Here is a 24,347-nt window from a genome sequence, read left to right on the forward strand (position 1 = left end):
CTAAAATACAGTTGTTAAACCACCCAGAAAACTTCAAAGATAAACCAAGAGCCTTTAAATCAAGACTAAAATCCATTTGTTTAGCGCTGCCTGTGATGAAGTTATCGTGACAAACAATAATTTTCAAGTAACATAATAGTCATTGCATAATAATGCAATAACACATTCTCACAGAGCTAGAGAGTGAAGTGAGACTGATACATATATATATCACATATACAGTGAACTCTCGCTATAACGCGGTTCATTTTTCACGGCCTTGCAAATTTTTTTGTGCAGTTTTTTTTCACAGTGCATTGTGCTCTGCGTCCTGATTGGCTAAACAGTCTCCGCGCTTCTTCTCTGCCTGTGTGCCAATAACGTTACGGTATTTAAATATACGTAATACAGCTTGGCAAATTTTGGCAAATATTTTTTGCCCAGAATAAAAAAGAGCAACAACTACCGATAACTATGTTCTTCTTCCGAAAAAACACACCTGCACCACAGGCTTCAGAAGAAAAAGACACTAGAGAGCGGAGTCAGGCCGCAGCGTCAGTCAGAGGCGCAGTGAAATACACGAGTCACAATTTCTCCTACTGTACTTCATATTGATGATTAAAATGGTTATTTTACTGTAGTTATTTGTAAGAAAGCGTTATATTTGTTTAAAAAAATGCTTGGGCCTGAAAACAGGTTTTGTTCTTTGGTTTCAATGTAGAGCATTTAATTATTCTGTATAATAATTGTAAAAAAAAACAAAGGTAACTACTTCACGGATTTCGCCTATCACGGGTTCTTTTTGGAACGCAACCCCCGCAAAAAACGAGGGTTCACTGTATCTTTGTGAAAAAAGAATGAGTGCCATTAGCTTTTACATCTCACAGAAGTTAGCTCAGCAGGTGATCCAACACACACCTGGCTCTTAGTTTGGGCCTGCAGATGATAATGTTTATGTAAATGAGTCACACCACCAGCAAATCACAGATGGGTCTTAATTCAATCACCATATTCCTTGCAAACCCCCCAAAAAACAATGACAACCAGCAAATCAAAATACTACATCAAGCTGTAGACATTACTAAAGCAAAATGGCAAGATTCAGAAAAACATATCACAATGAATTTGTAACCAAAAGATATTTAGTTAAGCATGGAAATATGCTTCCTATGCTTAATATTTCTTTTAATTTCTTCAACCTTTAAATGTAACTTACTTTATGACCCCACTGGCCATTATGATCTAACTGGAGTGCAACATTTTTATATTTATTTAAATGATACTTTTCTTGTTCGCCTTTTTACAGAGACGTTAAAGAGTTGGCAAGAATGTCTTCCAAAAACACACATTTCCATATTTTCAAATTTACTATCAACTTTTAAAAATTTTTAACACAAAAACACGAAAACAATGGGCCGCTGATGGACAGCCTTACCAGCAGGCTTAGCTAGTTTTCTGAGGGAAACGCTGTGAAATGGGAGTATTTTTATTGGTATCAACTTTGATATTTTGGTATTATAACAACCTTAATACAGATAGTTGAAAATATTTACAAAGACAATTAGATCAATTTTTACACTTAGGCAAAAGAGAAACTCAGGGTTTCTCCAAGAAAACTTGCCAAGTCCAGTGGTTGGGGTGCTCAGGCAGTCATTCATCCAGTGGTGTGTCGTGTTTTTGAGCTAAAAAATGTTTAAATGACAGGAAACTTGAAAATATCACTTGATAATTATATGTTATTAGAAGATTAATACCTGAACTCCAACTATAAAGTCTTAAAAATGCAAACATTTAAAAAAAAAATTTAATAAATAAGCAATGCATAGCCTGGTGGGGAGGCAAGTAAAGCCTGGTGGCCCACCAGGCTTATAATATACTGGGGAAAACCAGTTTCTGGATGGGTGGAAATCAGAAACCTGGTGGATATCTGAACCAAAACACAAGGTCAGAGCTGTCCTAATGAAAAATCTGTGATTTGAGGATTTCTTTCCTTCTGTTGAAACACGTTGGTGTGCTCTGTAGCAGCTTTGAATACGGAGGCAGAAGAACGGAGCCGCTCTAAGGAACACACTGAGCCCCGCAGCTGTTGCCTCCATCCAGCTCATATTTGGACATTGTTCATGTCCTGATGTACTCCTCCTGAGTCAGCATGAGCCAGCCAACAGATGGAGCTGGCTTTCCAGATCGAAATCCAACTATTTCGGTTCTCATTTAACTTGCTTTAGGCTTACAATAGACATGTTTTAAACTATGAGTGGGTTTCTCATGCAGCCGATTAGGAACTGATTCAATGTTATGATCAACAATTTCTCTGGGACCGATGTTTTGATGTAGCTGTGTTCAAGTGAACTAAAAGTAACAATATTTTACAAGGTGCAGAGAATTATCCAAATTCTACACTTCTTCAGCTTACCTAGAGATGATAAAACTAGTTTGTTTTTTAGAGTTTGAAAAGAGAAATCAGAACAGTCATAAATTTAAACAATTTATTGAAGAATCAACGTTTTTTAATTATCCACTTTATGACCTTAGGTATAAAGAATGGAAGCAGTCAGTTTTAGAGGGTGTCTAGCAGCTAGGGCTGTAACAATTCCTTGAATGAGTCGAGTACCTTGATTATTAAAATTCCTTGAGGCAAATTATCTGCCTCTGAGCTTCATTAAGTTATGTTCTATTATTTAGCGCACTGAGTTCCAGCTGGGTGATTATTTGCGCTGCGCAGCGCTCTCACTTCTGCCTACGAGTTGTTGACAAATGCTACATGTGTTTACATGTAGCATTTGTCAACATAGCGTCCAATTTTCATTGTTTTCAGGGGACCAATAAGCATGATCTCCGCAATTCGGGCACGGGAATCCGCCTTCAGTTTGTATTAAAATTATTATTTTACAGTACAGTAGTTATTTGTAAAAAAAAAAAAATGTTTATACAGTACTTTTTATTTGTTAAACAAATGTTTGGGCCTGTAAAAAGGTTTTGTTCTTTGGTTTCAATATATTATGGAGTATTTTATTGTATAATAATTGTAAAAAAAAAATAAAGGTTACTACTTCGAGGATTTCGCCTATCGCGGGTTCTTTTTGGAACGTAACCCCCTCAATAAACGAGGGTTCACTGTATTCAACAAATCCATTATGTTATCAATTGTTTTGATGATTAATCAGATAAAGCAACATGGGCACATTCTGCAGATCTTTATTTCTTTTTAAATATGTAAAAATATATATATATTTTAAAAAACACAACCTAGTAGAAAAAAGAGATAAAAAAATACTATTTCATTAATATAGACTTATATGTGATACAGTCACTGAATCAGTTGTATTCCATCAAGTACTTAAAAAAATTGTAATTGTTGTTTTATATATATTTAAAAACAGTAGATAACCCAAACCTGAAGGCAGCTACCAAAGCTACCTGGACTTCCATTGCACATACACTGACCCACAAAGGTAATTTTATTTATATAGCACATGTTCAGCAACAAGCCCTTGTTGCTGAACAAGGCACAAGTGGATCTCATCCATTCCACAGTGCATTGATGCAATAATTCATGCAAGAGGAGCCAAACCAAGTTTTGACTGGATGGAAATGATACTTTTCAGAATATTTGGGTTTTTTTTAAAAAAAACATTTTTTAAGTTATACTCTTATAAAATATAAAAATTTTCTGAGACCCTGAATCTTGGGCTTACATTATCTATAAGCCATAATGAGCAAAGCAACAAGCATTTCACTGTATGCATGGTTTCTTTTAGAGCAGTGGTCCCCAACCACCGGGCCGCGAAAGAAATAATGAACTACTTCGGGATCTTTTATTTTGAAAATCCTAAACCGGATTTTACCGGTTACGTCTTGCGTGTCAAAATTGAGCCAACTTGCAGCAGAATGAGTAACAAAACAACATGCTTGCGCCCCCCCCCCCCCAAAACAACAGCATTGGACTCGATACTTACGACACCCCCACCACCACCACCCCCCACCCGCAGCAAAATTGCGAAGGGCTGACCGGTCCACGCGACTAAAAAGGTTGGGGACCGCTGTTTTAGAGTATACTAAGCCTCGTGGGCTGCCAGGCTTCACTTGTTTCCCCCCGTCAGGCTAAGCATGGCCAGTTAATTTATTTTAGACAGTCGTTTTTTTTATTATTATTATTCACCAGTAACAGTGGCAGCAAAGATGAGTTTAGAGTTGATGCTTTGGGTGTCAGGTGCTGTCTCAGAGTCTGGTCTTGCTGTGTTTCATCCTCACTACATGTAGGAAACTACCGGAGCAACACTGTCCTCTGTCTGCTGTTAGCTGGCCAGTGAAAAAACATTTAGCTGGATGCTTCAGGAAGGTCAGATTTGTTTGATTAACTGGTTACCAGCTTGTCGGATTTACTGAACTTCCAACTTTGTATTTGAGGGACTAAAACAATAAGAAGCAGGTTCATTGTTCTGTCAATAATAAAGCATGTTTCATATGTTTTAGATAAAAATAGTGAAGATAAATGGAGCAGGTTTTACTTCAAATTAACATTTTTTCAGCTGAACAAGAGCTTTAGATCAGTGTATCTTGTCTTAAATGACATGTTTTCAATGTCAATCCTGCTTGGAAAAATTATGCAAACCAATTAGAATATGGTTAGAATTACAGTTTTCCCCAAGTCAGGTTTTTCCTTTAACAGCTAAGTGTTAATCTAGCCTAATTGTGCTAAAATCCTTACTGTGATTTCACAGCATAAGGATCCATTTCAACTGGAGAGGTAGTTCCTGAGAGCAAGCCTGCTGAGAACATCACTAAAACTTAAACTGTTAATTAAAAACCGAGATCCCACCTTGTTGAAAACTAAGCTTATTATTTTCATCATGAGCTGATATTTTAGGGTAGTACCAGCTGGTTAGATCTGTTCATGAGATTTCTTAGAAAATAATATACACAATAAAACAAACTAACTTAAATGTGTCTATATACCGAAAAGAAAAACGCATTGTAATCATACTTTTGTGATTTTGCACAAAAGTATGATTGTGTAGAAGATCAGCATTAAACAATTTCATCCAACATTGACCAGTAGAAATATTTCAGATTTTCAACTGAATGTCAAATTTCAGGATATCTTCACTGCTGCTTCCAGTGTTTCTTTCTAGTGTGTCAATAAAGTTTTTAGCAGTTTATTTTTCTGACCTGGCTTTAAAGTGCTGCCACATCAACAACTGGTGGAAGTCATTCAACGCTAATTTAGCATGATAATAATCTGACTGCAACTGACCATCACTTAGCAAGACTGACTTCCTATAGACAACAGATGTCAAATTTACTGTTTCACCCTTCGCTGCCCCCATTACAACTATTAGAGCAGTTAGTTTTGGAGAATGACAGCATAACCATTATTACACTAATAATAATAGAAATCCTAGATAACAATCAGAGCAATACAATTTTCACTTAATAAACATGGAAAAAAACCAACCAAACAAAAAAAAAAAACAGTTTTTACATGCATTACATGTGACCTGAGCTGATGATGTATCAAGTTATAGCAAGCTGCCTGATTTGTACATTTCAAGTGTGAATCATATAACTTCAATTTAGGCCTGAAACAACTAATTAATAAGATTACTTGTGATGAATTGATTGTTGAAATAATGGTCACCTGATTTAGTAATTGATTAATCATTAACAAGAGTAGGGGCCGTGTTTTGTTTTAATTCTTTTAAGCACCTTTTGCTATCCAGATCTCAATCTGGATAGCAAATCCCAAGAAGTAACCACCATGTCAGCTGTGCATTGTACTGATATTCAGTCTTTTTTTTAGCTGCAAATGATGAACTGTAAACTAAAGGAATGCTGTTGCATTTTGGCCAATTACATGATTATTTTCTTATTCAAAAATAAGAAAGTTGGATCTTTTAATACATTTTTAATCTGCAGATGTTGCCCATTTTCTTGTCTGATTAATCTTCAGATTAACAGTCAGAACAATCCATTACTACAATAATCGTTACTAGCAGCCATTAGGTATAATAAAAGCCGAATGACATGTTTTTGAAGCTTTTTGAATCTGGTGAGGATTGTGTCTCCTTGCTTCACGTCGTTTTCAATACTTTCAGATTAAAGTTTTGTTTCCATCCTCAGCAGCTTCTGAGACACGACCCAACCCGAAACGTTCTAATGAAATTTTGTCTTTTGATTCGTCACCCATTATTAAAATCCTTTCTGCTTGGCAACGTGAATTGGGTCTAAACTCAATAACACCAGCTTTCATCAAAAGCTGAACATCAGATTTTTCAGGCACCTGATTAATTTCATAACAACCCTTCATAACATTCTCTCACTTTTTTTGCCCTACTTTAGAGCCAAACGTTGTTCTATTGAGACTCAAACGCCACTGAATGTAAACGAAGGGCAACACAGAGCTCATTCCAGGGTTGGTCAGTGTGGTGATGCTGTCATCACCACACTGTGTAGATTCAGACAACCTACTGATGCACCTACACATGAGGTTACACAGCAGAGCACAGCAGGGCAGGTAGGCGCTACTCCATGGAGGAACCTTCAGCATTCCGTGATTTCACAGCATAAGAGGTACCATCATTACTGCGCATACTGCTCACTCAGGTTTTGCACCTGAGTGAAGTTGTTCACCTTCCTGTAAGTCAAAATAAATTTCTGCCACATGTTTGTGCATCTAAGAATTTAATTTGTGTTGTTACCAAACAAACATGGCTTCAAACAGCTGTGCTACAGAAATATTAGCTGCACAAACATATCACAATTAATTCATATCAATTACATTTGGTTTTGTTAAAGAGTGTATATGGGGGATAAACTTTATTAAACTCTTAAAAAATTAAGAGGGGAACATTTTTGCTGTGCCTACTCCTGCAAATACATTGATTATAAAAGTTATAATGTAATTTATGCTTCAGAATTTTTTTAAATAACTTTTCACCATTCTGAAATTTATACAACAAGTACAACAAGCTTGTTAATTGGCCTCCTTTCTGATTTTTGCAACTGCAATTTCCAAACAGGCAAATTTGTAATCAAATATAAACAATAGTAGCTTTCTTTTTGCTGGTTGGAGGGGAGTGCATAGCAACAAGTGGGGGTGGGTCTGTACTGGTCAGTCTGATGCTAAAAAACAACTCGCAAACCGTTTGTTGGAAAATTAGAGTCAGTTTGAGAGTGGGACATTTTAAAACCCCCTAAAAGCTCATAATCTGTCTACTGAGGATTCTTCTTCAGTTGATCAGTCATGTAGGTTCATTGATAAATTCAATATTATGTTTTTCATTTTAGTTGTAAAATACACTATTTTACACGCCACATCAAACGACATCAAATGACCAAAAATCATAAATAGTCATAAAATCAAACATTAATTGTATGCGTGGTGTTTTAAGCCACTTTTGAGCAAAAAGTAGTTTTTATATGTAGAATTCCTGCTTCGTTATGTAGGGCAGTTTATATCAAAGCTTATTTAGGTTGATGTGTGCTGCAGATTCCTGCCCAGGTCGATCTTGGGCAGGAGAAAATCCCATAAACATACAGGGTGAAGCTTGCTGGGATGCAGCGACACTCGGTATCCATGATGCAGCTCGCCTCCCGTGGGAGTTCACTCACATTCACATAAAACGCGAAGCATTGCTGTGTGTGTTTTTTCGTATTCAATGTCCGGTAGGTTATCCACAACACTCTCACACTAAGCGGAAAAAGCATGTTAAATCTTTCTCACGACAATCAATCGGCGAATCGGAAAGTTGAGCGCTGTCCCGTCTGAGATTCCTTACACATGTGTCCGGACCCGAACACGAAGCAACAGAGCGGGCTACACATCACAACACCGCACCGCTAAGCTCCCTCCGGTAACAGCACACAGGGGGAAAACCTCCCCGGTGCCTTGACAACAACTTCCCCTTTCCCTCATCCCGTGAAGATGAAGTCATTTTCACTGACAAACATTTCAACACACTGGGTTATGTTTTCAAAGAGCTCGGGCGGGAGAAGTTGACGTCTGGCTGCAGCTAGTGTTAGCTTAGCATGCATCAGCGTCCGGATAGCTAACAACAGAGACGAAAATAACGTTTTATCCCAACGGCAAAGTCTCCGGCGTCACACCGGTCCGCTGCTCCTGACAGGAAAAATGCCTCTAATGTGGAACATATTGGCGCCAACTCGCACTTAACCCCTGCATGTTAGCCTGAAAGCTAGTGGCACACAGTCAGCCATTTGTGTTTTACTGTTTATTTCCCCAAAACACGCAAGTAATGCACGCTATCATGCCGGTAGTGGTAAACCACCAGCTAAAACAGACACTTGGAACCCCACAGACTGGAACTGCACGCCACCACAGTGTCTGTTTTCGTTCCGTCCAGCAGCTAACACAAGCTAACGCAATGACAGCAGGCCACGAGTCAACACAGGCTGCCTCATCCTTTCTTTTACTGCCCACAGTCCCGCGTTCCGACGCCCACCGCATTCCCTGGCGCTGCACACCGGCTCCGTACCTGCACCACCGCATCTGGATCAAGGTTCAACCTCATCTTCCCGCTCTAGAACAAACTGTCGGTAACAAAAACATGAAACCTCTACTTACCTGCACATGATCCGCCATTTTTCTCCATTTCATGCACCTCTCACTCCTCCGCTTATGGGTATGTTAGGAGACAACAGCGCCCCTTCTGGTGGCGGCTCGAAATTCAGTTGTTCGCATCACAAAGCAGGATCAATGAAACAGCCTTAATGTAATAAAGTTGAAGAAATCTCAGTAACAAGAAAACCCACCAATATGTTACGAAACCACCGCAACATAGCAATAAACCAGTACATCTTGTCAAAATATGGTCAATATAAGACTAACTTAATTCAGCTACAACAAAGACTACAACACAACAATACCAACAAATGAAACATTAACCATGTAACACAATTAAGTTGGCAGAGTTTTAAATTTAAAATTAATTTACACATCCATGCTCCACAATCCAAATTATAATTCTTTACATTTTTTATTGCTTAAGTTAGTTAAAGATTTTAAGTTTTGTAGTGATTTTATTTTGTATTTTTAAACATTTTAGCTGATAATCATAAATATCCAGATGACCATACAGACATTTGGGTGGATCATCTTCCTCTATCTCGTCCTGTCTGTAGCATTCTTCTTTGTCACACCAGCATTCTGCATGTCTTCCTTTACATTAATAAACCTTTTCTGTAGACTCCATGTTTTACTCCTCTCTGTAGCTCCATTATGTAACAGTTTTCTGCCTTTTCCCCACCTAAAAATCTCTGCACATGTTCAAACTGTTTCCAAACTGCTCAACCTGAGTTGTACCTCTGATAAACTTCTTTCTAAACCTGTTCATTTTGTTCATTCCAATTCAATTTATTTTTGACCTATCCTTTTTCCACCCTGATACTTGTCTCTATTCACTTCTCTCTTCCTTCACTCTTTTTAATGTCTCTTGTGCGTCTTTTGTGATGTATAGTAAACCACGGGTTCCTGTTTCCCTGTCATTTACACACATCATTGGTCTTGCTTCCACAGACTTTCATTCCTCCTCTCTCCAGAGCATGCAGTGTCTCTTAAAAGAACTCAACCCTTTTTTTTGTTACATCCTTTTTATTGCTCTTATAAATCAGTCATGACTAACATTTTTTCTTTATTTTTTTTAACAAAAAAACCATTTAATGTCAACGTAAAATCTGATCTCTAGAAAATAATGGCAAATAAAAATATGTAACATAGAATAAGTAACTGCATAAATACAGATCAGTTTCTATCAGGCCAGTTGAGCAGGAAAACTCCTCATCAGTTTTCCTCTAGTCTTAAATTGTTCCAACTCTGTCAGGTTGGTGGGGATCAGCTGTGAGCAGCGCTTTTCAGGTCCTGCCACAAATTCTATTTTGGGTTGAGGTCTGGGCTTTGACTGGGCCACTCCTGTCAAAGCCCAGTGGAATATATACCATCAGTCTCTGTGTAGCTTCAACTGGTTGCTTCAAGTCATCGTCTTGCTGGAAACAAAATAATTCTCTGAAGTTGTCATTCTCCTGCAGATGGAAGTCAATTTTCTTCTACTTCTTTTTTTTTTTTTTACATTTCAGCAATAAGAGTTCAAAGTGCTTTGCACATAATTGGTTGCTGTTTACATGATAACATGGTAATCAATAATCAACAAATAAACATTAGATTTTGTCAAATGCCATCATGAATTGTATTGTATTGTATTGATAACAATTTGCAGTTCTCCTGAGGTTTGTTCCAGATTTGTGGTACATAGAAGCTGAATGCTGCTTCTGCATGTTTGGTTCTGATTCTGGAGACCAGAACCACTTCTTTTTTTTTCTTCTTCACAGATTATGTGTCTCATATTATATACTGTAAGAACATGGTGACAGTTTTAACAAAGAAAGAAAAAACTTTTTAAAATTTTTTTAAATAAAAGTTACATACTTGGTTTTGGTCTTTTGTTACCATCTTATTTTTTTCTTGGTTTGTGTTGCCGTGATACGGTAAGTTTGTGTCTTTCCTTGTTCAGAAAACTAGCAACAAATGATCAGCAAAGACATCGGGGCCTCCGTTGTGATTACAGAAGTTTTCATTACATAATGCTTAGTGCTGGTGTTGAAGAGGGGACAGCTCTGCTCAGTGCTGGCCTAGCTGTTTCGTCAAAGTGCAGTCGGTACCCATTAGGTCTCTTCCATCCTGTTAAACGTCTCAACAGATCTAAAGAATGTGATTTACTTTTCAGCCTTGCCCCAAGACAGTTGCACGGGGTGGACTGTTTGTCATGGTGCCAGGCTGTCTGTCAGTCCCTTGAGTCCCTCATACTTCACCCGAAGATGAACAGTCCACTTGGGTTCCTGTAGTTGAGTGAGATTTGTATTGACACACACCTTTTACAGCCCACCTGGAGACACCCCTCCTGCTTCAGCATATGTCACGACACGCTCTGAGAATATTAGATAAAAAGTCATGGAGTTAGCACCACATCTTTCTGCAGACAGCCTTCTCCATGGACTACAACTTTGCAATTTCCTTCCGGGTGTCTAGCTAGTTTTTATCCTGCAGAGATATGGATGGACTGTAGCAGACAGCAGCAAAATGTTTCTCTCTGATAAATCCTCCCAGTTGTTTTAGGCAACAGAAAAGCAGACAAAAACGAACACTTCTCAAGCTTCTCTTAATTCTTCCCAAGAAGAAAGCGTGAGATGAAAACATACTCCAGTAACTTCTTCTAACAGTCCAGAAACAAAGTGGTTAGTATTTGGTCATGCTCCACTGTGATAGAAGGAAAAAGTAACTCCAGAATGTTTGAAACTTAGTGAAAATAACGAGTCCTTTCATAATTCTAATATATTTACTAATAAAGGTGTTGAAACACGTGAACTGATTTAAATGTCTTCAGTATGACAAAAGTGTATCAAAGAAAGAAGAAGCAGTGCTGCAAACAAAAACAACAAAAAACCCCACTACGCACACTTTTAAATATGTATCTTAAATTGTGGTTATTTCATGCTAAAATACATCTTAATTCACATAAACTATGAACACTGAAAAGCTTTAGTTGTAAATCAAAATGTTACATTTTCTTAAATGGTGTCCAGGAGGCCTCGAGTACATCCAAGATGATCATGGATGTACTGGGCAGCAGATTAGTGTAGCTCCTGTTTTAGCCACTTGGGGGCAGCAAACAGTAACGTCTCAGAGAGGCACTGTCGACGCCTCTTGTTCTTTTCAAATTAAAAGAACCAGAAGAGACGAGATAAGTCCGACCTAATCAGTAAATATCAAACTGGATGAATATTACTCAGAAACAAACAAAGTGGTTTCCTGTCGTTTGTTAAGCCATCCTGTGATTTCTCTGATAGTTCTCTTTCTGTTCTGATTTAATCAGCAGAGATTAAATCATTGAATCATGAACTGTGGCTTTAGATGAATGCAGGTGCTGAGAATTGTTTATCAACATGTTAGAAATAAACATTTTCTTTTTGAATAAAAGAAAACGGTGGAATCAATTGTCCTTCTGATTTATTGACTATGGGTGATGTATTAGGAATGTATAACATGTATAACTATGAAGTTTATTACAAATGATGGAGCAGAAACTCATCCATATCTCTTGTATGCTAAAGTAAAATGGCCGTCTCTGCATGTGTGTGTTCTACATCGAAATCACAAGAGATGATTTCGATGTAGAAATTAAAATCATCCATCGATTTCAATGTGCTGTGGTTCAAACTGAAAAGGTTTAATGATGTTACTCTTTGCTGTTTTGGCTAGACAGAGCTTCCGGTCTCAAGACTTTTGAGATGTGAATGCTCCTCACATCAGAATAGAAAAGGGAAAGAAAAGTTTTAGAAATTAGAAAGTATATCTGATTATCAAAACAGTGGCAGGGCAAGAGGCCAGGATCCAATAGAGAACAATGATGCAGGTGAGTACATATTACACACACACACACACACACATATATATATATATATATATATATATATATATATTGTTGTTAAGACAACAATTCCATTTCTTCAGAAACTAGAAGAAGAAATCAAGCACTTCTCCATGGTGTCTGTGCCTTTCCTAATGCTAGCTGCTCTGTTCTCATGGTAGGATCCTTCTAAGGTCACATCGCTCTACTTTAACAGCAGATCCCTCATGTGTAGCACTGATCCCACATCAGTCAGACCGTCTGGCTCTGCTCTTCCAGCTGACTAGCCGCCTTCCTGCTGTGTCGGGTTGCTCCGATCTCTTTAACATTTCATCATCACAAAAAGGTTCTTCACTGCATTCCGTTGCTGTTTGAGGTAAAGCTGCATCTAAATCTGCTCTTTGATGTTCGTCTCACTGTGCCTCACTACTCTGTTTTAGCATAAAGACTCTCAACACTTTTGTGTGCAAAACTCTGGGCAAACTTTAATTAACCTGAAAATCAACCACAAGCAGAAAGTATTTTCTTTCTGCAGTTCAAAGCAGAGCAGGCTGCAGGGGGCATTGTTGCCTCAGACATTAGTGTTTTCAACCATGCAAAGACACACACACACACACACGCACACACACACACACACCTACATGCATGGTTTCCAGCATGTGTATGTTGGTGTCCACTCACCTGCTGTGTAATTCATTAAAGAACAGAGGCTCTCAGTAGGACGTTCTGACATGACAGAAGTCTGCAGATGAAAGCCTGTGGGTTTCTTCGCCTGGGAAAACATGCTTGCACACCGTTTCTGTTGGAATCATGCACACATGGGATCAGCAAGAGAAAATGTGTCAGGACGTGGGTTGTTTTGGGATTTTTATTTGTTGATTCTCTTCTCATTCTATTCTGTTCCTTAGTCTCTTTATTTGACTAGACCAACCTTGTTTCTGTTTTACTTTAGTTCAGTCCTTTCTTAGTTAACCTAGTTTGTGTTATGTGTAGATTAATTTTCCTGGTTACCCAGTTAGTGTACTCTCTGTCTCAGCTCTCTCCCCTCACACCTGCAATCTGTTTCTAATCAGCCATCTGTTCCCTGTTCAGTAACCAAGTTCCCCAGTACACAAACTTTTTTCATGAACTGCACACTGAGGAAGTGATCCAGCCATTTGATTCAGGTGTGGTTGGTCCAGTTACAGTTACAGGTGACCAATCCTCAAAGACTGGAGTTACAGGCTCCTGCTCCAGACCGATAATTAGGTATTTTAATACATTTCTTTCATAAAGTACTTATTCACAAAACTAGGATCTCCAAATAAATGTTTTAGTTCTGGTTTTGTACCCTAGATGCTGACAGAAAAGTATTTCATTTTCCCAAAGAAGAAAAAAAACGCTCCGTCAAAATAAAACAGTGTAGGATCACCTCTGAGTTTAAACCACCAGACAAACTATTGGCTTCCCAACAGCAACTCCTGATAACTGAGGTATGCACTGTCTGAGCTCCACCTCCTTGGTGACAAAGAAAACCCCCCACCAGAAGCCTGTCTTTGTCTCTCCTTATGCCTGTTGCAGAGCCGTTAGACATCACAGAGCTGATCAGATCAGAAGAGGATCTGCTGCTGGCTTCAGGCTGCAGCTCCTGAACATCCTCTTCTGTTTGATATAATCTGTGGATAAACTAATCAGAACTTTCCGCCGTTTAGATTTCAGTGTCTCATTGCTTAATGTTTATGCATGTTTGTGTGTGTGTGTGGGGGGGGTGTCACATCTCTTGATGAGCCAGATATTGTTACTGTGCAGAAGTAATAGGCTTCTTGAGTGTATAAGAGCAAAGATGATGTGCATGACTGAGAAATATTGAACAATTATAATTTGACTCTTTTTTTATTATTATTATTTTTTATTCAACAGTGTAATTAAATCACCTGAAACTAAAAACCTCAGTGACAGACCATACTGTAGAAGATACAATCTAGATTTGATCATCTTTGGTGCTCAGTTATTTTTGAAACAAGAAAATACCTTCTACAGATAAACATAAACCTTGTGTTCACTTTGTTTAACTAATATTGTTTTTTTAAAGTATTCACATAACATATATCTTCTCTTTTGTTTTTATTACTAATTTAAATATTTCAAATCATCAAATAAATGTAGCAAAACAAAGATTACATGAGTTAGTAAGATCAGTTTTAAAGGATTTTATTTATAAAGTAAAACAGACCAAACCAAACTGGCCTCATAAGAACAAAGTCATTACCTCCTTTCTAAATCAAATTATGCAAAGATTTTTGTTCGGCTTCAGGTCTGATTACAACAAAAGCTGTAGAGTTATTACTTAAACAGAACCAGTCTGACAACATGAGATAGGCTGGAAGACCTCACAAAGCAACACATCATGTTTGATCAAAATTAAATCAACAGATGAGACACCAAGTCAGCGAGTCACTATCTATCAGTCTGGAAAGGTTATGTTAAAGTCTTTGGATGTTCAGAGAGAAACATCCACAACAACAACAGAGAACCTTTCTGAGGAGCCAACTGAACATGATTACTCCAAAAGCTCAAAGGCGACTCATCCAGGACGTCACTTAAGACCAGAACAACATCTAAAGCTCTGCTGCCTCGGTTAAGGTCAAAGTTCAAGATTCAACACAAATAGACTCGCTTGGACAGTTCCAAGGCCAAAACCATAGCTGACCAAAAAGAACATAAAGGCCTGTCTCACATTTTACAAACAACGTCTTGATAACTTTGGGGAAAATATTCTGTAGACTGATTTAGAAAACATGCAATACTGACAGAGAGCCACAAAAAAAAAAACATGTGACGTTGGGTTAATCTACTTATTATAGTCTAAATAGAGGAATAGATGGGAAAGAAAGTCAGGTCCAGATGTTCATTAGACTGTAACAAACGCACTGCATAACACCAGTTTTAAAGTCCCTCCACTGGCTCCCTGTAGCTCAAAGAATAGACTTTAAAATACTGTTGTTAGTTTATAAATCACTGAACGGCTTAGCACCACAATACATTAAAGATCTGCTGTTGTTGTATCAACCTTCCAGACCTCTCAGGTCTTCTGGTTCTGGTTCTGCTCTGCATCCCCAGAACTAGAACCAAACGAGGAGAAGCAGCTTTCAGCATCTATGCACCACAAATTTGGAGCAAACTTCCAGAAAACTGTAAAACAGCTGAAACACTGACTTCTTTTAAATCTAGACTAAAAACCCACCTGTTTAGAATTGTATTTGAAACGTAATAAATTACAAATTTATTGATGGAACTTGACTTAATGTCGTGTTTTGATTGTTGATTCTATGTTGCATTGTGTTTCTGTGTTTGATATGATGTAAAGCACTTTGAAATGCCTTGCTGCTGAAATGTGCCATACAAATAAAATTTGATTGATTAATTGATTGACTGCACTGTACAATGAGCACACAGTTCCACCCTGCTCCGCACATTCCAGACCATCCTGGTAACAACCACCCTCTAGTTGCACACTTTGCTTAATCTAGAGAGTCTGGGCTCTAGTTGCTGAGGAATGATGGCTTCCTGAAGGCGTGGGCATCTGGCTAATCCTAAATGACAAAATCTGAAAACAGGAGAAGTTACACTGCTTGCTCTAATAGTCTAAAAATGAAAACAGTAAACTGCTTAATTAAAACCGTTTGTTTAGTATCCCCTGTGTTTACAAAGCAAGACAAATATTTTCTGTCTTTGACTGTTTTTTTTTTTCAATGTGATGGAATAATCTGGCGACCATTTTGATAGATTACACACACCTGACCACTTGGTGCAGATGTGCAGACAGTTCCAACTTTATGCACAGAGAAAATCTCAAAGGTCACTATATCAACAAACAGAACAGAACAATAGAACAATTTCCATCACAGTATCATCTCTGATCCGGACACTATCTGAGAGCTGATGACAGCATGTTGAAGAGTTATGGACCAGAGACGTTGGAGCGGATCTAGAACAGCTGAACCACTGATATGAACAGTCTTGCCAACATCTAAAAACTTCAACTGGTGAAATATTGCATTTCAAAATGTCATCACTGCAGAGAAAAGTTAAATATATTAAGTTTGATAATGACACAATGTGCATTTTCTCTTCCAATTGTTGAATATTGATTGAGCAGAATAAAAATGAAATGCAATTACATATCATTAGCACCATCTAAAAATTTGATGGGGAAAAAAATGAACTGACAGGATCTTTTTTAACACAGTTTGTTAAAAGGACGGACAACAGAAAACTCTAGAGTGACCTCCACTCCAAACTGGGATTTCTTTTGATAATTTGTTTTGTTGTTTTTTGGAGGCTCAGCAAATAACTTAGTAGTGTTTTACCTCTCCCACTTTGCACCAAATCAGAGTACTTTACTCTGGCATTGGGCCCGGAGCACCACTAATTTATATGCAAGTCTGGACAATCCCAATTAACATAGAACATTTAGCCAGCCCCTCCTCCTCTCTAGAAGCCAGATTGAACTCATCCTGGGACAACAATTAAACAGCTACCAGATGTAAATGCAGGTGAAAGAAGCCATGCCTTTTGTTATTTCCTACTTTGAGAGCACACTATTCCTCTTACTGGTGTTACTGGTGAGGGTTTGTTCTCCCAAAGCCTCTTAAAGTGGCTGAAGATCTGCTGTTTGTCCTTCCAAAGACACAGAGCATAAAACACATACATTGACATTTAAACCTCTCAATGCCACATTTGGCCTGTGGGCCTTCAGTTTCACACTTGTGATGTAGATAAGGCCCCCAGTCGTTTGCTTAGTGCAGAAGTTGAGTACCACCATTTAAAAACAAATGCAACCGTTCACTCTTTTGTTCTTTTGAATGTCCTGGATTCAGAGAGGACTGCATATAATCTGGGCTCCTTGCAGAAAGAGGCATTCTTCTTTCCAGAAGGACAGAACAGATCTCACATTTTCTACTGTTTTCACTACAGATTTTTGAGGATCTGTTGGAATTGCTGAGCACAGCCACATCTGAGAGGACAAAACTCAAACTTTGATTTCTTTCAACGAAGTACTGGGAAACGCTCGGCAGCTCCAGGGACTCGCTTTTTCTTTTTTTGACCAGAAGAGACTGTTTTTATGTGCTGGGTGATCTCGTGCGGTGGCGGCGCCGGACTCCGGGCTTCGACTGTTTCATTGTCGCTTGTTGGATGAAACAGTGACTCACCTGGAAGTGCCTGGTCCTGTCGACACTTTTGAGGCGGTTTGAGGCTCTAGCAGCAGGAGCTGTGTCGGTGTGAGACTTCCGCGGTTCGCTCACCAGCGAGCACAACCACAACAGTTTCTGCTTATGCGGCCCCGGGCGTTTTGAGCCATGCCTAGCCACAGCTCAGGGGCTCCCCAGACGTCCTGTCATTCAAAGCACCACACCTTCACCTCTCAGGGCAACCACAAACCAAGTCGAACTATATACAGGGAGAGCACGGGCTTAAGTGACCTCAGAGATCTTCATGGGGGACATTTCCGCGAGCACCACAACGACCACCCCCGGCATTCGGAGAGCAAGAATGGCACCAGTAGAACATACCCGAGAAACGGCACGGCCCGGGGCTCAGAGACTATAGGATTTATTCCAGGATTGGATGACAGCGCGCCGGCCAGCAGGCCCTCATGGAGCTCCTGCCCCTCTATGGGCTGGAGTGCCTGCAAGGCCTTGCTCTGCGGTATGCTCAATTGTGGCTGTTGTGGCAGCCGAGAGCTCTCTCTGCCTGTTAACGAGAGCTCAACAGACCACCCACCCAAATCAGGCAGTGAGCCTTCTAACGGCATGGCTCTGACCAACCCAACCTGTGGTGTCTCCATGGAGCCCAGCAAGCCCACCAAATCTGCCAGGTTACCCACCAGCGAAAGTTTCCGTTACCAAGACGTTCGTTTTAGAGGTGAGATTGTAAATTATCCAGTGAATCCTTCCAAACGGACCCGTCCTCCCGCAAAAGGGGAAAGCCAGAGACTGATCAGCAACACCAGCCTCTTGTCTAACGACTGCTACGACTTGGACGACCCGTGCGACACCACAGACGTTGACTCTCTTATCACCAAGAAGCTCTTGGAGCTGTACGCCTTCCATCAGATCGAAGAGCTCGCCAAGTGTACGTCCGATTCCTCTTTCATCCGCAAGACGAACGAGATAAGCGACCTTATCTCCAACATTGCCCAGAACTACAACCTGGAGGAGCAGGAGGCCGAGTGCAAGCTGGCGCATGGGGTCATCCGCATCAGCACGAGGAAGGCCAAGAAGAAGGCCAGCCACCAGCGTCCTAACGGCAGGAACGACGGGACTCTGCCCGAAAGCGGCAACGAGACCATGACCCAAACCTTCATGAGCAGTGATTTTCCAGAGGTGAAAGTGTCTGAGCAAACGCCGTCAGACGAGCTGGTGAGGAAAATGAGACAATAAGGCTCAAGGACATATTCCTCCAGCACTTCCACAGCCTACTCTCCCTACCAGCACAACACCGGGACAAACTCTTCAAAGAGCTCCTCTGCTGATTTGAAAGGCTACGCAGAGATTCAAATGTCTATATGCTGAAAAATCATGTAGCCTCCTTTCATTTATACTTTTACTGAGCAGAGCAACTTTATCCTACGTGGTATAGTTCTCCTTATATTGGTCTTAATATTTTTTTTAATCTTTCCTTTAAAAACAACCAACAGAGGAGCTTTTCTTTTGTTATTGTGTCATTTTCTCATGGCAGAGGGATGTGAGTTTTTTTTTGGTTTTTTTATCCACGCAGTGTTTTAGGTTCAGACAGTAAAGGCTCAGTATTCAGGAGGCCAGAGCAGGACAGAACCGTCCTCGTTCTTATCTTTGTTTTTGTTTATACAAGTTGCCTTATTCTGCATGTACAGCTTAATGTCTCCTACCATTTTGCTTGACTGCTGAGGGACACTTTGGTTTGTTTCACCCGCAGACTATATTGTTAAAAACCATATTTTGATGTACCGTATTTTCCGCACTATAAGGCGCACCTAAAAACCGGTGCGCCTTATATATGGACCAATATTGAGCCACAACAGGTCTCGCAACTACGATAAGCAGCCGCCGACTTCATTTTCCCCCGTAGAAGAAGAAGCGCGCGGTGCACGCTGGGTTTTGTGTAAAGACCCCAAAATGGCTCCTATTAAGAGACATGCTTACGACGCAGAGTTTAAGCTCAAGGGGATCAGTCACGCAGTAGAACACGGGAATAGAGCAGCAGCGAGAGGATTTAACATGAACGAATCAATGGTGCGGAAGTGGATATATATTGTGATTGCACTAACGTTTGATTTACCGTAACATTATCAGACTGTTTTTTACGTGTTTATTGAATCGAGGAAAACTTCCCCTCCACTATATGTTATTTTGGAGGACAAAACATTTTGGAGGACAAAAACCAGCTTGGAGATTTTTCTGCTCTTCGTTTTGAGCTCATAACAACAGGTAAGTTCCACACTTTACCAAATTCCTCCCTTGTGTTTTACTTAATCTGTAAAGCAAAAATATTAATAGATTTCTATCTTTTTATTAAGTCACATGTATGCTTTTGTTTGAGAATACAACGTTTTCTGTTTAATACCCTGAAGCAGGTTCTACTTTTAAAGAACCTCATTTGGTTCTTTAACCTCATTTGTAGAGTAGAGTAGTAGAGTGTGAGAGTACTCCACACTCTACTAGTGTGGAGTACGACACTGAGCTGCATGTTGCTGCAGTCTGTGTTTATTATCTGTAAAACTATTATGTGTTCTCAAGGAAGGTTCAGCCAGTTTGAACATTGTGGGACTGTAAATGCAAAGCTCAATGAAACCCTGGTCATGTTCTTCAGGTTATGGAGTTATTGCCACCAAAAACATTGAGCCAGGAGAATTCTTGCTGGAGTATGTTGGAAGACATATCTCTGGCTCTGAAGGAGAGGACCTGGTTAAAGAGTACTCCGCTGAAGATGCAGCATTTTTATATTTCTACAACTTCCAAGGACAAAACTTCTGGTGAGTACAACTGCATGAACGTCCAAACTTTGAATCTAAGCCCAGGAATAAGTATAATTAATCTCTTTTTTTCAGCATTGATGGCAGTAAAGATACAGCAAGACTTGGAAGATTCATAAATGATGATCACATCAAGCCAAACAGCAAAATTAAAATTGTAAGTAACACAGTCAAAAGTCTCTGTTAATTTAGTAACTGTTTCATTTAACAAACTGACTGAAATAATTTGTGAAAACCCCAACTGTCAATGGCGACAGGTATGTAACTATTCTTTACATATATTTATATTTTATTCAAAGCATGTTTTAGCAAATGTCATGAATCTCAGATATTACTTTTTCATCTCTCATTTTTACTACATTGTTAATGAGCTTTAAGTGGCATAAATGTTTGTAAACATGTTAAAACTCAAAATGCAAAAATTCTGTCAAAGATTAGAACAGTGGTTCCCAAAGATTTTCTGGGCCCCCTGATTACAATTCCCCCCCCCCCCCCCCCCCCCCCCCAAAAAAAATCAACTGGACACACACATCGTTCAACCAGACATAAATCTATACACATATTTTGTTTTCAAACTCCACTGAAGTTCATTTTATATTTCAGCTTTCAACAAAACAAACTACAAACCATCTTAACAGTGAAACACTTTTGTGTAACTTCTTTTTTTGTCATTCATCTATACCACTCCCCCCCCTGCAATGGCACTGCAGCGCCCCACACTTTGGGAACCACTGGGATAAAACAAACTAAATTCTGTATAATAATGTAATGCTTTTTTTTCACAAAACAGAAAACAAGACAAAAGAATAAAAGTTGTATTTTTGTTTTGTTTGTTTTCCTGGGGTGTTTTTTTATTTATTTATTTTTTTTAGGGGGATAATGATTAAATGATTACTGTAAAATGTAATATCTAATGACATTACATTTTAATCATTTATTTGTCTATCCCATTTGTTTGGTTTTCAGTTACCTCTATAATTCTAATTAATGTACAAAAATACTTTACTTTAACTCTGCTGTGAGATTGAGTGTGGGTCACAAATGCAGTTTGTTCTTCTTACTGTGTGTGTATGTGAGGGCGTGTTGGTGATAAAGTTGCTGTGTTTGTGTACGCATGCGGGTGTGTGTGTGTGTGTGTGTGCGCACATAATGATTACAGCATCCAGAATGGCCTTCTGTTTGACTTCAGTTTATGGAGGCTTTCACAAAAACAGACAGATGAGCTTAATTTTAGCTCTGCTGATGGTTGTTATGATCACAAGAACAGAGCGAGTTTAGCAACTTGTTAGTTGTACTTAATTCCAGCTCAGCATGCAAAACACTAGAACTTATGAGCATGCACGCGAGTGCTGTGTGTTACACACATGTGAAGGAGTCGCCCAGAGCAGAAGCTCTGTGGACTCCAAGCAGCACTGCTAATAGAAACAATGTGAACCTCCTGAGGTCCTGATGATGTGTTTTCCCCCCTGTGGGGAACTTTGATATGTGCTGAATACTCCGCTGACTTCTACCACCACATGCCTGCACTATGCTAACAACAATTCTAAAATCATTCCTGATAATGTATGTCACCTTCAGCAAGAAACATAAAAAAAAAAAAAATCAGCTGAAGAGGAGACAAAGGGCCTGTCACGCAGAGGCTCAGTGTTTAGAATGAGGCATGACAACAAAAATGCAGTTGAGGTGGATTTATTCAGGAACTGCAGGTCACATTTACACCAACATCATTTTACAGAGAGCCAAAGAAGCTGGCTTTTATACCTTGAGCAATTTCACCATTGTCAAGAAAACTGGCATGGGGTTGTGAGATCTTTCCAGGTACACGCAGAAAAGGCGCATAAAGGCCAGAGCGAGAAAGCAATCTTGTGTTTTGATTAAAATAATAATTAAGTTGAATATGTACGAATACACTTGGTAAAATACAGGTTAAGTAATCACTCAATAACTTTCTGAAATGTATATCTGAAAAATGATCTGTAATGATAATAACAGTGTAATGATTATATTTGATGATTTATAATAAGTAAGAGATGTGATTAATTCTGGCAAGGTAATGGTTAAATAGTGATTAAGTGATGGTCTGAAATAGATTCAAATGTAATACAGAGAGAGAAAGAAAAGCCCGGGTTGCTGATTCGATCGTCGGCCCTGCCCCACCCAACTTTCTCAAACTCTGCAACGGACTTGGAGGAAAGACAAAGGTCCCTGAGGGATAAAGAGCTGGGTTTTCGAAGGATTTGGATCCGCTCTGCTTTGTTCTATTCTGAGGAGGATTTTTCTACATAAGGACAAAGACTCTGACCAAGGATTCTGGATGTTTCCGTTGCCAAGATTCACCATCAACTGGGTGTGAGTTGCTTCTGCTCCATAAAAATTCCATCTCAGAAACTGCGACATAGGTTAGGGAAAAGAGACAGGATAGTATGGTTATACATGTTGATTTTATTATACTGCTCTTGAATTATATGCAATTAATTATTGATTTGTATGTCACATATCCCTGCTTAAGCTTGCTTAATACATTTAAATTATAAAATTCTAATGAGGTTGGTGGACATTGGAATGAATTGAGTCACTTAAATTATTTTTCTGTTCTCTTATTTGAGGTAAAACTAATGTACATGATTCTAGTAAATAGGAGGCTTCATAATTTCCTTTAGTGAGTGTAAATAACGACCCTGGGACTTATATCTAAGTCACTAAATTTAATCTAGTCGGTTCCAAGAGCGAGTTATATTTTAGAAAGCGAGCTACCGTTAACAGGAGCGGTTATTGGAATTATGCAACTGCGAGGGCTACTCAGCTGATTGTTCCTTAACTGTAAAGGGTTGTAGATTCTGGATTGGAGGTAGTTAGAGCTAGACGAATCGCTTTCGCCACCAGTTTAAATAGACTATCTCTTATAGATCACTTTTAGGGTAATACCCAGGTCTTAGAGATTTTCCGGACCTGTTAGACAGAGAACTGGTCAGTAGTCAGCCCAGGAGAAGTTGTGAGGAGTGGGCGGGGCTGGCTATTGCGCAATAACAGACACCATCCATACCAAGGAAATGGATAGTCAAAGTTAAAAAAAGAAGTAAACATTATTTACACAAACCTAACACAAAAGCAAGAAATGGTACCAATAAATAATATATAATAAATAATAAATGTGACATTTAGTGGAATGAATGTTCAACTAAATGTCACAATGCAACTGAAATAAAGAAAGGAGAAACATTTGAAACAACATGTTAGGTAAATTGTATATATTATTATCAAATATTTGTTGTTTCATGTGCCTTTATAATGTTCTTGTCTTATATGCCTTTATTTGTTTCATCTTAGCATAAAGAATGTTTCTGTGTTGTATAATTACTTTGATTCCTTTCTCAGAAGGCCTCTCTGAGGAAGAGCAGAGACAATCGTTTCCAACAGCAGAAACCTCTGCATCCTTGACCTGTTAGATAGCTAGAAAACCATCGCTGTGAAGACGTACAACTTGCTCTGTGTTATCCTGTGTCTGGAACAGAATGATCTAGTGTGTAGATACCATGTGTTTTGTTAGTGACTAGCATTTGCGTTGCAATTATGTGATTGAAGTGTTCTCCCCACCCCTTTGAGACGCTCTCTGTAACAGGGATCCTAACAGCAATAAAAAGGGAGAACGGACACATGTTTTCAGAACGGAAGAGATGTGTGACTGAAAACATCTCTGGCCGTTCTCCTCGCGAGTACAAAAGAATCTAACTCTCTTGTCTTTCTTGTGTTTGTTAAATCTGTCTCAATAGGTGTTTAAACCTGACACAACATAATATCAATATCACGTATAAGACATTCTGCACGTGTTCAGCTGTAAAAGAAGGCTGTATTTCCTGGTTTGCATGTGCTGAACCAATGGGACTTGCTGGATATTTTCAGTATGTTTGTTGTTCTACACGTCTACTATTAGACCTGCATTCTGTGATTGGTTGTTT

At 39.1% G+C, this 24,347-nt stretch overlaps 2 protein-coding genes across 2 annotated transcripts in view; one reads left to right on the top strand and one right to left on the bottom strand.

Moving 5' to 3' along the window:
- Positions 1-8,638, bottom strand: part of xpo7 (exportin 7) — a 28,432-nt gene extending 19,794 nt beyond the window's left edge. The window contains exon 1 of the mRNA XM_032569831.1: positions 8,564-8,638. Within this exon, the coding sequence (XP_032425722.1) occupies positions 8,564-8,596 (33 nt within the window). The 5' untranslated portion in view covers positions 8,597-8,638. The remainder of the gene's footprint in view (positions 1-8,563) is intronic.
- An 8,994-nt stretch (positions 8,639-17,632) lies between these two features.
- LOC116724872 (keratinocyte differentiation factor 1-like) lies at positions 17,633-18,863 on the top strand. Its single transcript, XM_032570644.1, has one exon. The coding sequence runs from the start codon at positions 17,738-17,740 to the stop codon at positions 18,818-18,820; it is 1,083 nt and encodes a 360-aa protein (XP_032426535.1). The 5' UTR covers positions 17,633-17,737; the 3' UTR covers positions 18,821-18,863.
- Positions 18,864-24,347: the final 5,484 nt, after the last annotated feature.

This window comes from Xiphophorus hellerii, chromosome 8 (genome assembly GCF_003331165.1).
Source record: "Xiphophorus hellerii strain 12219 chromosome 8, Xiphophorus_hellerii-4.1, whole genome shotgun sequence".
NCBI lineage: Eukaryota > Metazoa > Chordata > Actinopteri > Cyprinodontiformes > Poeciliidae > Xiphophorus > Xiphophorus hellerii.

What these genes read in the sequence shown, in the direction of transcription:
- LOC116724872 (XM_032570644.1), top strand. Translation starts at nt 17,738, where the DNA reads ATGCCTAGCCACAGCTCAGGGGCTCCCCAGACGTCCTGTCATTCAAAG.